This window comes from Eleutherodactylus coqui, chromosome 7 (genome assembly GCF_035609145.1).
Source record: "Eleutherodactylus coqui strain aEleCoq1 chromosome 7, aEleCoq1.hap1, whole genome shotgun sequence".
Taxonomy (NCBI): domain Eukaryota; kingdom Metazoa; phylum Chordata; class Amphibia; order Anura; family Eleutherodactylidae; genus Eleutherodactylus; species Eleutherodactylus coqui.
The window spans coordinates 214,663,088-214,677,931 of record NC_089843.1 but is presented as its reverse complement, the minus strand read 5'-3'; the positions used below and the strand labels follow the sequence as shown (position 1 = coordinate 214,677,931).

The window sequence follows — 14,844 nt, the reverse complement described above, 5'->3', positions numbered from 1 at the left end:
GAAGTGGTCATCTGTGTAATATATTGGTATATGAGGAGGAGGTTGTCTGTGTAATATCTTACTGCATGAGGAGGTTGTCTGTGTAATATATTGGTATACGAGGAGGAGGTCGTCTGTGTAATATATTAGTATATGAGGAGGAAGTCATCTGTGTAATATCTTACTGCATGAGGAAGAGTTTGTCTGTGTAATATGTTGGTATATGAGGAGGAGGTTGTCTGTGTAATATATTAGTATTTGAGGAGGAGGAGGAGGTCGTCTCTGTAATATCTTAGTATATGAGGAGGAAGAGGTCATCTGTGTATTATATTAGTATATGAGGAGGAGGTTGCCTGTGTAATATCTTAGTGCATGAGGAGGATGTCGTCTGTGTAATATTAGTATTTGAGGCGGAGAAAGTTATTATCTGAGGAGCAGGAGGTCTGTGTAATATATTAGTTTTTGAGGAGGAGGAGGTCATCTGTGTAATAGATTAGTTATGATGAGGAGGACGTTGTCTGTGTTAGATATTACTATCTGAGGAGCAGGAGGCCTGTGTAATACTATCCTAATTAAAACTCAAAAACTCCCTGACTCCCCTGTAATTTTTTGTTGCCAACAGCAGCCAATCACAGCTAAGCTTTCACTTGTTATACTGCTGAGGTAAAATAAAAGCTGCGCTGTGATTGGTTGCTATGGGCAACACAGATTTCCTTGTGGACAGCTTTCATAAGAGCGGGTGCTGGGCTCCTTTCTGTGTGGTACATAGTGGCTTAGTGCTGGTGGGAAGCTGTGTGGTAGTTGGAGCAGAGGAGGAGGTTGTCTGTGTAAGATATTATTATCTGAGGAGCAGGACTTCTGTCTAATATATCAGTATTTGAGGAGGAGGAGGTCGTCTGTGTAATAGATTAGTGTATGATGATGAGGAGGTTGTCTGTGATAGATTAGACGGTGAAATAAAAACCATCTGCTCAAGTGCAATATCGGCATTCACTCCACCCAGGAGTAGTGGGGCTGTCTTATCCCCTTCCCCCTGGGGTAGTGGGGCTGTGTTATCTTCACAAAATTTGTCCCCATGGGATGAGTTATATATGTACCAAGTTTGGTTGAAATGTCTGCAGGCGTTCATGAGTTATGGTGGCACATACACACATACATACATCCTATTTTATATATATATATGTATAGATTCATAATCCCCAAATACTTTTTATTGAGAAACGCACTTTATAATAGTCTGCAGACAAAATCATTTAGTCCAAAAAGTACAGTGAGATCACTTGTGCATTCTTACATTTAACTGCAGATGTTGGCCAGCAGACTCTTGCTTGTGCCGAGCATGTTCATTCTGCAGCTCCTCTAGTGCCTCATTGACAGATGAGAGTTGCGTTTTGAGCTCTTGCACCTATATCACAACATAAACTATATAATCAAATATAATAACATGCGCCACGCAGACACTCAGCAGTAATTTAAGGGCGGTTCCACATCTGTTTTTGAATCTCCATTCAGAGGTTCCTTTGCAGAAGAAAAAGCGCTGAGCGAAAGTGAATGGAACCCATTATAATCAATGGGGTCCATTTGGTGCTGTTAGGACGAAGCCGTTCAGCCATGTGGATTCCCCTTTCCTGCTCCCCGAACAGAGCAGGAAAATAGTACCCTCGACGAACAAGTGTAAGCAGCCTAACTTGGTTTCATGGGCCAAGTTATAGGTGGTAGATCTCAACCGATAGAACAGATTACAATTGGTATCCATTTAATTGCTTTTTTTTCAGTTATTTTTGGAAGGAAAGTGAATTTTATTATATATTATTTTTTTCCAGATGGATCCGAATCTATGAGCATGTATTTGAATCCATCTGCCATTGACTTGCTATATACCACAAATATCGCCATCAATAGCTATGGCAATGTCACCGTATTCATTTGACCTCTTTGTGGTGTAGATAGTTATACATTAAATGCCCTAAGCACGTTAATACAATATGGATAGAGCCGAGGAGTGGACACAAAAAGTAAAGCAAAAAACCCAAGTAATGCTGCTATATCTTTCCAACTCTCTCATCAACCTTAGAGTCCATGCACACCTAAGCCATGTTCAAAAGTACTGTTCAGCAGTAGAGCCCCTATGGTTCAGTATTTCGCTGACCATACATCTTGAACAACTGTCAGCTGAACGATGCCTGGGCTAGAGGAATACTACCTCTTGCAACAAAAACCAACAGAATTTATTATTAATTGGGAATGGGTGATTGCTATATATTTAAAGCAAGTCTCAGTCACACCCATTCATGAATTCATGAATGGGTGTGAGTGAGATCAGCCTCTGATTGGCTCAGGCTGAGCCAATCAGGGGCAAGCCTGAGTCACACCCCCTTCACACCCACTGCAGGACGGTCGCGGGGATCTCAGGCTGCCGGGAGCAGGTGAGTACATCCTTTTTCTTTATTTTTTCACTTTTCAGGATGCATTGCAGGGAAGGGGTTATATATTTAACCCCTTCCTGACAATTCATCCCGCGCACGCCGGCAGCCCATTGCTTTCAATGGAGTCGGCTGTATTGCCGGCTCCATTGAATTCAATGGGCAAACATCGTTCTTCTCTGTCACAGCTGTTCCAGCTGTGGCAGAGAAGAATGATTTGTCTTCTATATGTTCTCAATGGGGTCGGCGCTGCTGCCGCCGGCCCCATTGAGCGCATATAGAGAAGAGAACAGGAATCGCAGATAGGTGCGATCTGCGATTTCTGTTCTCTAATTTATCGGACGAGCGCATAAAAAGCGCTCATGTGTCCGATACCATTGCAAAGCAATGGTTTTAAAAAATCGCCGGACGCATGCGCATGCGCAAATCGCGGCAATAAACGCCCGTGTGACTGAGCCCTATGGCCGCTTTCACATCCACGCCAGGGGTTCCGGTTTCCTGCTCCATTTGGGGATCGGGAAAGGGGAATCCCTCTGCCGAAAGGGATCCGTTTTATGGCAGAACAGAACAGCGCTGAACAGACCCCGTTGACTATAATGGGGTCCGTTGGCTTTCTGTTCAGCTGCCCGGCATGTTACCAGAAGAAAAAGTCCTGCATTCAGCGCTATTTTTTCTGGTATCTTATGCCGGATCCTCTGACCGGGTGTTCCAACTCAGATGTGAAACCACCCTAGAATAGATGGTAAAATAACTGTAAATAACATGACCACATCATAATCCGAATAAAAGTGATAGGACATATCATAAGAGTATATTAAAATGACACCACAAGTGTATGACTAGGCACCAACATAGTAATTCCAAGAAGGCCTATGCCATACAGTCAGCATTACTGTCCAGACTATAAAGACACCAACGCTAGCAAGGAAATGTCTTACCAGTCCTGTTGTATGTATGTGTTATGTCACACTCATGAACTGGAGAAACTCCGCAGGAACTCGGAAACGGCGGACATAACTCACGGAGAGACAAATGCCCAAAACATGGCTAAGCATACCCGCACGCATAAACAGATGTAAATAGATACAAGGTATTGGTTCATATTTTGGCCAAGATACTAAAGCACGTAGGCTAACTGCAAAGGTCCTCATTGTCTTGTGGGTCCCTACACTAACAAGGCAACTTCTACATGAAACCTGTCTGCATGTAAGGCAATCGTCCGACAGGACAGCCGATGACTGAATACTAATGTGTATGGAGGCCTTTACTGACTCAGACACCCACCAGTTGCTACCTATGATAGATATCACATATTTTCACCAATACCAGATAGCTTAAATTAGGCTGCTTTCACATCTATGGTGGGGATTCAGTTTACCTGCTCCATTTGGGGAACAGGAAAGGAGACTCCCCTTGCTGAATGGATCAGTCTTAGGGCGCCCACCCACTGGCGTTTGCGATTTTCGTGCGTGAAAAACGCAGCGTTTTCCGCGCGTTTTTGGCGCGTTTTTCGCGGCATTTTTGCGCCTTTTCCATTAATTTCCATTGACATTCATGGGTGCATTAAGAGAAAAATAAGGACACATATGCAACTGACAGTTCCTATGTTAAAAATTGCAACGGACTGAAAAAAAAAACGCAAATGGACAGGAACACATTCAATTCTAATTGCTCTTGAGAAAAAACGCAAAACGCAAAGGAGAAAAAAATCGCCAGTGGGTGGGAGCCCTTAGGCTGGATTCACATGGGGCGGAATTGCTACGGAATTTCCGTGTGGACTTTCTACCGTCAATCTTAAGATTAAGCAGAAAAAGTGAACAAGATTTGCACAAATCTCATCCACAAGCAGCAGACAGTCCATTGCGGCCAAGCTGCGCTGAAACGGACATGCCGCATGGAATTCAAAGCCGCTGCATGTCAATTGTATCACCGTTTCCGCTGCAGCCTCTCTATGGGCAGAGATGGCCGCAGCGGAATACGTCACTCTGAAAACCCATGCCAAAATGTCTCAGGACTTCAGGAAACTTCCCTGCCTTAGTCCGCTTGCACACGGTTGGATTTGCACTGCAGAATCCGGAGCGGCGTTGGCCTGCGGGCTCCACAGCAAATGCTGCCCATAGCATGCTATGGCAAAACGCGATATCCTCTACACAAGCAGAAATCGATTGCAGCACAGATATGAAGACAGCAGACAGATACGCTGGAGTCACCTGCCGGGCACAGGGTTGGATTCCGCTGCAGGACCCCACCTGTGGAATCCAACCCAGGCCCGTGTACAGGCGGCCTTAATAAAATATATGAGATGAAATGTTACATATGGTTACATAATAGAGATGAGCGAACGTACTCGTCCGAGCTTGATACTCGTTCGAGTATTAGCGTGTTCGAGATGCTCGTTACTAGAGGCGAGTACCACGCGATGTTCGGGTTACTTTCAGTTTCCTCTCTGAGACGTTAGCGCGCTTTTCTGGCCAATTGAAAGACAGGGCAGGCATTACAACTTCCCCCTCTGACGTTGAAGCCCTATACCATCCCCCTGCAGTGAGTGGCTGGCGAGATCAGGTGTCACCCGAACATAAAAGTCGGCCCCTCCCGCGGCTTGCCACAGATGCGTTGTGAGATAGCTGAGGGACAGTGCTATAGTGTTGGAGCTGCTGTAGGGAGAGCGTTAGGAGCTAGTGTAGGCTTCAAGAACCCCAACGGTCCTTCTTAGGGCCACATCTAACAGTGTGCAGTAGTGTGGAGGCTGCTTTTAGCAGTGTTGCACATTTTTTTTTTTTGCTATATCGGCCGTGCAGAGCATTGCGCCCTGCAGTAATACTACAGGGACAGAATTGTGTAGGCAGGGCCAGAAGACATATATTATAGATTGAATATACGCAGTGGTCCTTGTGCAAAAAAAGATTAGAAAAAAATCTATTTGGCCTGCCTGTCACTCTGCTCAGTGTTCTGGGTCCGTGTGTGCTGGGGGTAAAATTTCTCCAAATAAATACGCAGCCAGCTAAGTGTTACAGCAGGCTTGCGCAAAATTATTTCCTGGCGTTCCCTAAGCGAACTCAGCCTCAAACCACAGGCCAATAAGCGGCACATTTAATTACAGTGTTGTGTTTCTGCATTCCTGGTAATACAGCATGCTGAGGGGTAGGGGTAGGCCTAGAGGACGTGGGCGCGGCCGAGGACGCGGAGGCCCTAGTCCGGGTGTGGGCACAGGCCGAGCTCCTGATCCAGGTGTAGCGCAGCCGACTGCTGCGGGATTAGGAGAGAGGCACGTTTCTGGCGTCCCCACATTCATAGCACATTTAATGGGTCCACGCGGGAGACCCTTATTAGAAAATGAGCAGTGTGAGCAGGTCCAGTCGTGGATGGCAGAAAGTGCTTCGAGCAACCTATCGTCCACCCAGAGTTCTGCGCCGTCCACTGCTGCAACTCTGAATCCTCTGGCTGCTGCTCCTCCTTCCTCCCAGCCTCCTCACTCCATGAAAATGAGACATTCTGAGGAGCGGGCAGACTCACAGGAACTGTTCTCGGGCCCCTGCTCAGATTGGGCAGCAGTGGTTCCTCTTCCACCAGAGGAGTTTATCGTGCCTGATGCCCAACCATTGCAAAGTTCCCGGGGTCCGGGGGATGAGGCTGGGGTCTTCCGGCAACTGTCTCAAGACCTTTCAGTGGGTGAGGAGGCCGATGACGATGAGACACAGTTGTCTATCAGTGAGGTAGTAGTAAGGGCATTAAGTCCGAGGGAGGAGCGCACCGAGGATTCTAAGGAAGAGCAGCAGGACGATGAGGTGACTGACCCCACCTGGTTTGCTACGCCTACTGAGGACAGGTCTTCAGAGGGGGAGGCAAGGGCAGCAGCAGGGCAGGTTGCAAGAGGCAGTGCGGTGGCCAGGGGTAGAGGCAGGGCCAGACCGAATAATCCACCAACTGTTTCCCAAAGCGCCCCCTCACGCCATGCCACCCTGCAGAGGCCGAGGTGCTCAAAGGTCTGGCAGTTTTTCACTGAGAGTGCAGACGACCGACGAACAGTGGTGTGCAACCTTTGTCGCGCCAAGATCAGCCGGGGAGCCACCACCAGCAGCCTCACCACCACCAGCATGCGCAGACATATGATGGCCAAGCACCCCACAAGGTGGGACGAAGGCCGTTCACCGCCTCCGGTTTGCACCGCTGCCTCTCCCCCTGTGCCCCAACCTGCCACTGAGATCCAACCCCGCTCTGAGGACACAGGCACTACCGTCTCCTGGCCTGCACCCACACCCTCACCTCCGCTGTCCTCGGCCCCATCCACCAATGTCTCTCAGCGCACCGTCCAGCCGTCGCTAGCGCAAGTGTTTGAGCGCAAGCGCAAGTACGCCGCCACGCACCCGCACGCTCAAGCGTTAAACGTGCACATAGCAAAATTCATCAGCCTGGAGATGCTGCCGTATAGGGTTGTGGAAACGGAGTCCTTCAAAAGTATGATGGCGGCGGCGGCCCCGCGCTACTGAGTTCCCAGTCGCCACTACTTTTCCCAATGTGCCGTTCCAGCCCTGCACGACCACGTCTCCCGCAACATTGTACGCGCCCTCACCAACGCGGTTACTGCCAAGGTCCACTTAACAACGGACACGTGGACAAGCACAGGCGGGCAGGGCCACTATGTCTCCCTCACGGCACATTGGGTCAATTTAGTGGAGGCTGGGACAGAGTCAGAGCCTGGGACCACTCACGTCCTACCCACCCCCAGAATTGCGGGCCACAGCTCGGTGGTGGTATCTGCGGCGGTGTATGCTTCCTCCACTAAACCACCCTCCTCCTCCTCCGCAACCTCTGTCTCGCAATCAAGATGTGTCAGCAGCAGTACGTCGCCAGCAGTCGGTGTCGCGCGGCGTGGCAGCACAGCGGTGGGCAAGCGTCAGCAGGCCGTGCTGAAACTACTCAGCTTAGGAGATAAGAGGCACACGGCCCACGAACTGCTGCAGGGTCTGACAGAGCAGACCGACCGCTGGCTTGCGCCGCTGAGCCTCCAACCGGGCATGGTCGTGTGTGACAACGGCCGTAACCTGGTGGCGGCTCTGCAGCTCGGCAGCCTCACGCACGTGCCATGCCTGGCCCATGTCTTTAATTTGGTGGTTCAGCGCTTTCTGAAAAGCTACCCACGCTTGTCAGACCTGCTCGTAAAGGCGCGCCGGCTCTGCGCACATTTCCGCAAGTCCCACACGGACGCTGCCACCCTGCGCACCCTGCAACATCGGTTTAATCTGCCAGTGCACCGACTGCTGTGCGACGTGCCCACACGGTGGAACTCTACGCTCCACATGTTGGCCAGGCTCTATGAGCAGCGTAGAGCTATAGTGGAATACCAACTCCAACATGGGCGGCGCAGTGGGAGTCAGCCTCCTCAATTATTTTCAGAAGAGTGGGCCTGGTTGGCAGACATCTGCCAGGTCCTTGGAAACTTTGAGGAGTCTACCCAGGTGGTGAGTGGCGATGCTGCAATCATTAGCGTCACCATTCCTCTGCTATGCCTCTTGAGAAGTTCCCTGCAAAGCATAAAGGCAGACGCTTTGCACTCGGAAACAGAGCTGGGGAAGACAGAATGTCGCTGGATAGTCAGAGCACCCTCCTGTCTATATCTCAGCGCGGTGAGGAGGAGGAGGAGGAGGAAGATGAGGAGGAGGGGGAAGACACAGCTTGGCCCACTGGTGAGGGTAGACATGCTGGTGGCCTGTCATCCTTTCAGCGTGTATGGCCTGAGGAGGAGGAGGAGGAGGAGGAGGAGGAGGTGGATCCTGAAAGTGATCTTCCTAGTGAGGACAGCCATGTGTTGCGTACAGGTACCCTGGCACACATGGCTGACTTCATGTTAGGATGCCTTTCTCGTGACCCTCGCATTACACGCATTCTGGCCACTACGGATTACTGGGTGTACACACTGCTCGACCCACGCTATAAGGAGAACCTTCCCACTCTGATTCCCGAAGAGGAAAGGGGTTCGAGAGTGTTGCTATACCACAGGACCCTGGCGGACAAACTGATGGTAAAATTCCCATACGACAGCGGTAGTGGCCGAAGGCGCAGTTCCGAGGGCCAGGTAGCAGGGGAGGCGTGGAGATCAGGCAGGATGTACAGCACAGGCAGGCCAACACTCTTTAAGGCCCTTGACAGCTTTATGGCTCCCCAGCAAGACTGTGTCACCGCTCCCCAGTCACGGCTGAGTCGGCGGGACCACTGTAAAAGGATGGTGAGGGAGTATGTAGCCGATCACACGACCGTCCTCCGTGACGCCTCTGCCCCCTACAACTACTGGGTGTCGAAGCTGGACACGTGGCCTGAACTAGCGCTGTATGCCCTGGAGGTGCTTGCTTGTCCTGCGGCTAGCGTCTTGTCAGAGAGGGTGTTTAGTGCGGCTGGGGGAATCATCACAGATAAGCGTACCCGCCTGTCAACCGACAGTGCCGACAGGCTAACACTCATCAAGATGAACAAAGCCTGGATTTCCCCAGACTTCTCTTCTTCACCAGCGGACAGCAGCGATACCTAAGCAATAGGTAGGCTGCACCCGCGGATGGAAGCATCGTTCTCTATCCCCATCAAAAACGGGGACCTTTTCGCTTCATCAATCTGTGTATAATATTCCTCCTCCTCCTCCTGCTCCTCCTCCTGAAACCTCACATAATCACGCCGAACGGGCAGTTTTTCTTAGGCCCACAAGGCTCAGTCAAATAATTTTTCTAAACAATTTTTATACGTTTCAATGCTCATTAAAGCGTTGAAACTTTCACCTCCAACAGTTTTTATTTTAACTGGGCTGCCTCCTGGCCTAGTTACCAATTAAGCCACATTAACCAAAGCGATTAATGGGTTTCAAATGCCATCTTGGTTGGGCATGGGCAATTTTTCTGATGTACATTAGTACTGTTGATACAGCAATTTTCGGGGGCCCTCGCCTACAGTGTAATCAAATGAATTTTTAGCCCACCTGCATTACAGCTGATATTACATCCGCTGTGTTGGGCACTGCAATGGGATATTTTTATGTACCGCCGGTGGGTTCCAGGGAGCCACCCATGCTGTCGGTCCACAAGGAGTTGTAAATGCATCTGTGTCCACTTCTAAAGAACCCCAGTCTGACTGGGGCATGCAGTGTGGGCCGAAGCCCACCTGCATTAAGCACAACATTACTACCTCAGCTGTGTTGGGCAATGCAATGGGATATTTTTATGTACCGCCGGTGGCTTCCTGGCACCCACCCATGCTGTGGGTGCACACGGAATTCCCATTGCGGAGTTGTACCTGCCTGTGACTATTTATAAAAAACCGCGGTCTGACTGCGTGCAGACACCTTGACAGAATGAATAGTGTGTGGCACATAGGTTCCCCATTGCTATGCCCACGTGTGCAGCTCCAGATGAAGGTGGCACAGGATTGGATTTCTCATTGCTTCTGTACAGCATTGTGGGCTATCGCCCCGCCCCTTTTAAAGAGGGTCGCTGCCTAGCCGTGCCAACCCTCTGCAGTGTGTGCCTGCGGTTCCTCCTCATGGCAGACGCACTTATAAATAGACATGAGTGTGGCGTGGCATGAGGGCAGCTGAAGGCTGCGCAGGGACAATTTGGTGTGCGCTGTGGACACTGGGTCGTGGGGGGGGGGGGGTTGGGCAGCATGTTACCCAGGAGAAGTGGCAGCGGAGTGTCATCCAGGCAGTGATTGTGCTTTGTTGTAGCTAGTGTGGTGCTTAGCAAAGGTATGCCATGCTAATGAGGGCTTTTCCGAAGTAAAAGTTGTTGGGAGGGGGGGGGGGGCACTCTTGACGCTATTGTGGCTTAATAGTGGGACCTGGGAACTTGAGATGCAGCCCAACATGTAGCCCCTCGCCTGCCCTATCCGTTGCTGTGTCGTTCCCATCACTTTGTAGAATTGCCCAGATTTTCACAAATGAAAACCTTAGCGAGCATCGGCGATATACAAAAATGCTCGGGTCGCCCATTGACTTCAATGGGGTTCGTTACTCGAAACGAACCCTCGAGCATCGCAAAAAATTCGTCTCGAGTAACGAGCACCCGAGCATTTTGGTGCTCGCTCATCTCTATTACATAAGAATTAGAGATGAGCGAACACCAAAATGCTCGGGTGTTCGTTATTCGAAACGAACTTCCCGCGATGTTCGAGGGTTCGTTTCGAATAACGAACCCCATTGAAGTCAATGGGCGACCAGAACATTTTTGTATTTCGCCGATGCTCGCTAAGGTTTTCATGTGTGAAAATCTGGGCAATTCAAGAAAGTGATGGGAACGACACAGCAACAGATAGGGCAGGCGAGGGCTACATGTTGGGCTGCATCTCAAGTTCACAGGTCCCACTATTAAGCCAGAATACCGGCAAGAGTGGGGCCCCCCCCTCCCAACAACTTTTACTTCTGAAAAGCCATCATTAGCAATGCATACCTTAGCTAAGCACCACACTACCTCCAACAAAGCACAATCACTGCCTGGATGACACTCCGCTGCCACTTCTCCTGGGTTACATGCTGCCCAACCGCCCCCCTCCCCCCCACAGCGCACACCAAAGTGTCCCTGCGCAGCCTTCAGCTGCCCTCATGCCACACCACCCTCATGTCTATTTAGAAGTGCGTCTGCCATGACGAGGGACCGCAGGCACACACTGCACAGGGTTGGCACGGCTAGGCAGCGACCCTCTTTAAAAGGGGCGGGGCGATAGCCCACAATGCTGTACAGAAGCAATGAGAAATAGAATCCTGTGCCACTGCCATCAGGAGCTGCACACGTGGGCATAGCAATGGGGAACCTATGTGCCACACACTATTCATTCTGTCAAGGTGTCTGCATGCCCCAGTCAGACCGGGCTTTTTAATTCATAGACACAGGCAGGTACAACTCCCTATTGTGAAGTCCCTGTCGACCGACAGCATGGGTGGCTCCCTGGAACCCACCGGCGGTACACAGAAATATCCCATTGCATTGCCCAACACAGCTGAGGTAGTAATGTTGTGCTTAATGCAGGTGGGCTTCGGCCCACACTGCATGCCCCAGTCTGACTGGGGTTCTTTAGAAGTGGACACAGATGCATTTACAACTCCCTGTGGACCGACAGCATGGGTGGGTGCCAGGAAGCCACCGGCGGTACATAGAAATATCCCATTGCATTGCCCAACACAGCTGAGGTAGTAATGTCGTGCTTAATGCAGGTGGGCTAAAAATTAATTTGATTACACTGTAGGCGAGGGCCCACAAAAATTGCTGTATCAACAGTACTAATGTACATCCCAAAAATTGGCCATGGCCAGCCAAGAGGGCAGGTGAAACCCATTAATCGCTTTGGTTAATGTGGCTTAAGTGGTAACTAGGCCTGGAGGCAGCCCAGTGTAACGAAAAATTGGTTCAAGTTAAAGTTCCAACGCTTTTAAGCGCATTGAAACTTTTAAAAATTGTTTAGAAAAATTATTTGAGTGAGCCTTGTGGCCCTAAGAAAAATTGCCCGTTCAGCGTGATTACGTGAGGTTTCAGGAGGAGGAGCAGGAGGAGGAGGAGGAGGAGGAATATTAGACACAGATTGATGAAGCAGAAATGTCCCCGTTTTGGATGGTGAGAGAGAATGTAGCTTCCATCCGCGGGTGCAGCCTACGTATTGCTTATGTATCGCTGCTGTCCGCTGGTGGAGAAGAGAAGTCTGGCGAAATCCAGCCTTTGTTCATCTTGATGAGTGTTAGCCTGTCGGCACTGTCGGTTGACAGGCGGGTACGCTTATCTGTGATGATTCCCCCAGCCGCACTAAACACCCTCTCCGACAAGACGCTAGCCGCAGGACAAGCAAGCACCTCCAGGGCATACTGCGCTAGTTCAGGCCATGTGTCCAGCTTCGACACCCAGTAGTTGTAGGTGGCAGAGGCGTCACGGAGGACGGTCGTGCGATCGGCTACAACTCCCTCACCATCCTTTTACAGTGCTCCCGCCGACTCAGCCTTGACTGGGGAGCGGTGACACAGTCTTGGTGGGGAGCCATAAAGCTGTCCAGGCCCTTAAAGACTGTTGCACTGCCTGGGATGTACATGCTGCTCGATCTCCGCACATCCCCTGCTACCTTGCTCTCGGTACTGCGCCTTTTGCCACTAGCGCTGTCGGCTGGGAATTTTACCATCAGCTTGTCCGCAAGGGTCCTGTGGTATAGCAACACTCTCGAACCCCTTTCCTCTTCGGGAATCAGAGTGGGCAGGTTCTCCTTATACCGTGGATCGAGCAGTGTGTACACCCAGTATTCCGTTGTGGCCAGAATGCGTGCAACGCGAGGGTCACGAGAAAGGCATCCTAACATGAAGTCAGCCATGTGTGCCAGGGTACCAGTACGCAACACATGGCTGTCTTCACTAGGAAGATCACTTTCAGGATCCTCCTCTTCCTCCTCCTCCTCCTCCTCAGGCCATACACGCTGAAAGGATGACAGGCAATCAGCCGGTGTACCGTCAGCAGCGGGCCAAGCTGTCTCTTCCCCCTCCTCCTCATCCTCCTTATGCTCCTCCTCCTCCTGTACGCGCTGAGAAATAGACAGGAGGGTGCCCTGACTATCCAGCGACATACTGTCTTCCCCCGCCCCCGTTTCCGAGCGCAAAGCAGCTGCCTTTATGGTTTGCAGGGAATTTCTCAAGATGCATAGCAGAGGAATGGTGACGCTAATGATTGTAGCATCGCCGCTCACCACCTGGGTAGACTCCTCAAAATTACCAAGGACATGGCAGATGTCTGCCAACCAGGCCCACTCTTCTGAAAGGAATTGAGGAGGCTGACTCCCACTGCGCCGCCCATGTTGGAGTTGGTATTCGACTATAGCTCTACGTTGTTCATAGAGCCTGGCCAACATGTGGAGCGTAGAGTTCCACCGTGTGGGCACGTCGCACAGCAGTCGGTGCACTGGCAGCTTAAAGTGATGTTGCAGGGTGCGCAGGGTGGCAGCGTCCGTGTGGGACTTGCGGAAATGTGCGCAGAGCCGGCGCGCCTTTACGAGCAGGTCTGACAAGCGTGGGTAGCTTTTCAGAAAGCGCTGAACCACCAAATTAAAGACATGGGCCAGGCATGGCACGTGCGTGAGGCTGCCGAGCTGCAGAGCCGCCACCAGGTTACGGCCGTTGTCACACACGACCATGCCCGGTTGGAGGCTCAGCGGCGCAAGCCAGCGGTCGGTCTGCTGTGTCAGACCCTGCAGCAGTTCGTGGGCCGTGTGCCTCTTATCGCCTAAGCTGAGTAGTTTCAGCACGGCCTGCTGACGCTTGCCCACCGCTGTGCTGCCACACCGCGCGACACCGACTGCTGGCGACATGCTGCTGCTAACACATCTTGATTGCGAGACAGAGGAGGAGGAGGAGGAGGAGGAGGGTGCTTTAGTGGAGGAAGCATACACCTCCGCAGATACAACCACTGGTGCCCGCAATTCTGGGGGTGGGTAGGACGTGAGCGGTCCCAGGCTCTGACTCGGTCCCAGCCTCCACTAAATTCACCCAATGTGCCGTCAGGGAGATGTAGTGGCCCTGCCCGCCTGTGCTTGTCCACGTGTCCGTTGTTAAGTGGACCGTGGCAGTAACCGCGTTGGTGAGGGCGCGTACAATGTTGCGGGAGACGTGGTCGTGCAGGGCTGGGACGGCACATCGGGAAACGTAGTGGCGACTGGGAACTGAGTAGCGCGGGGCCGCCGCCTCCATGATACTTTTGAAGGACTCCGTTTCCACAACCCTATACGGCAGCATCTCAAGGCTGATGAATTTTGCTATGCGGACGGTTAACGATTGAGCGTGCGGGTGCGTGGCGGCGTACTTGCGCTTGCGCTCAAACACTTGCGCAAGCGACGGCTGGACGGTGCGCTGGACTACACTGGTGGATGGGGCCGAGGACAGCGGAGGTGAGGGTGTGGGTGCAGGCCATGAGGCGGTAGTGCCTGTGTCCTGAGAGGGGGGTTGGATAGCAGTGTCAGGTAGGGGCACAGGGGGAGAGGCAGCGGTGCAAACCGGAGGTGGTGAACGGCCTTCGTCCCACCTTGTGGGGTGCTTGGCCATCATATGTCTGCGCATGCTGGTGGTGCTGAGGCTGTTGGTGTTGGCTCCCCGGCTGAGCTTTGCGCGACAAAGGTTGCACACCACTGCTCGTCGGTCGTCAGGCGTCTCTGTGAAAAACTCCCAGACCTTAGAGCACCTCGGCCTCTGCAGGGTGGCATGGCGCGAGGGTGCGCTTTGGGAAACAGTTGGTGGATTATTCGGTCTGGCCCTGCCTCTACCCCTGGACACCGCACTGCCTCTTGCAACCTGCCCTGCTGATGCCCTTGACTCCCCCTCTGAAGACCTGTCCTCCTGAGTAAGCGTTGCAAACCAGGTGGGGTCAGTCACCTCATCGTCCTGCTGCTCTTCCTCAGAATCCTCTGTGCGCTCCTCCCTCGCACTTACTGCCCTCACTACTACCTG

The 14,844-nt window shown here is 51.7% G+C and overlaps 1 protein-coding gene across 4 annotated transcripts in view; it reads right to left on the bottom strand.

Annotated features, from left to right (window-relative positions):
- The window catches only part of CCDC158 (coiled-coil domain containing 158), a 100,560-nt gene that overhangs the window by 59,468 nt on the left and 26,248 nt on the right, over positions 1 to 14,844 (bottom strand). For all 4 annotated transcript variants that reach the window (XM_066574344.1, XM_066574346.1, XM_066574345.1 and 1 more), the window contains one exon: positions 1,274 to 1,384. In XM_066574344.1, coding sequence (XP_066430441.1) covers positions 1,274 to 1,384 — 111 coding nt within the window. The remainder of the gene's footprint in view (positions 1 to 1,273; positions 1,385 to 14,844) is intronic.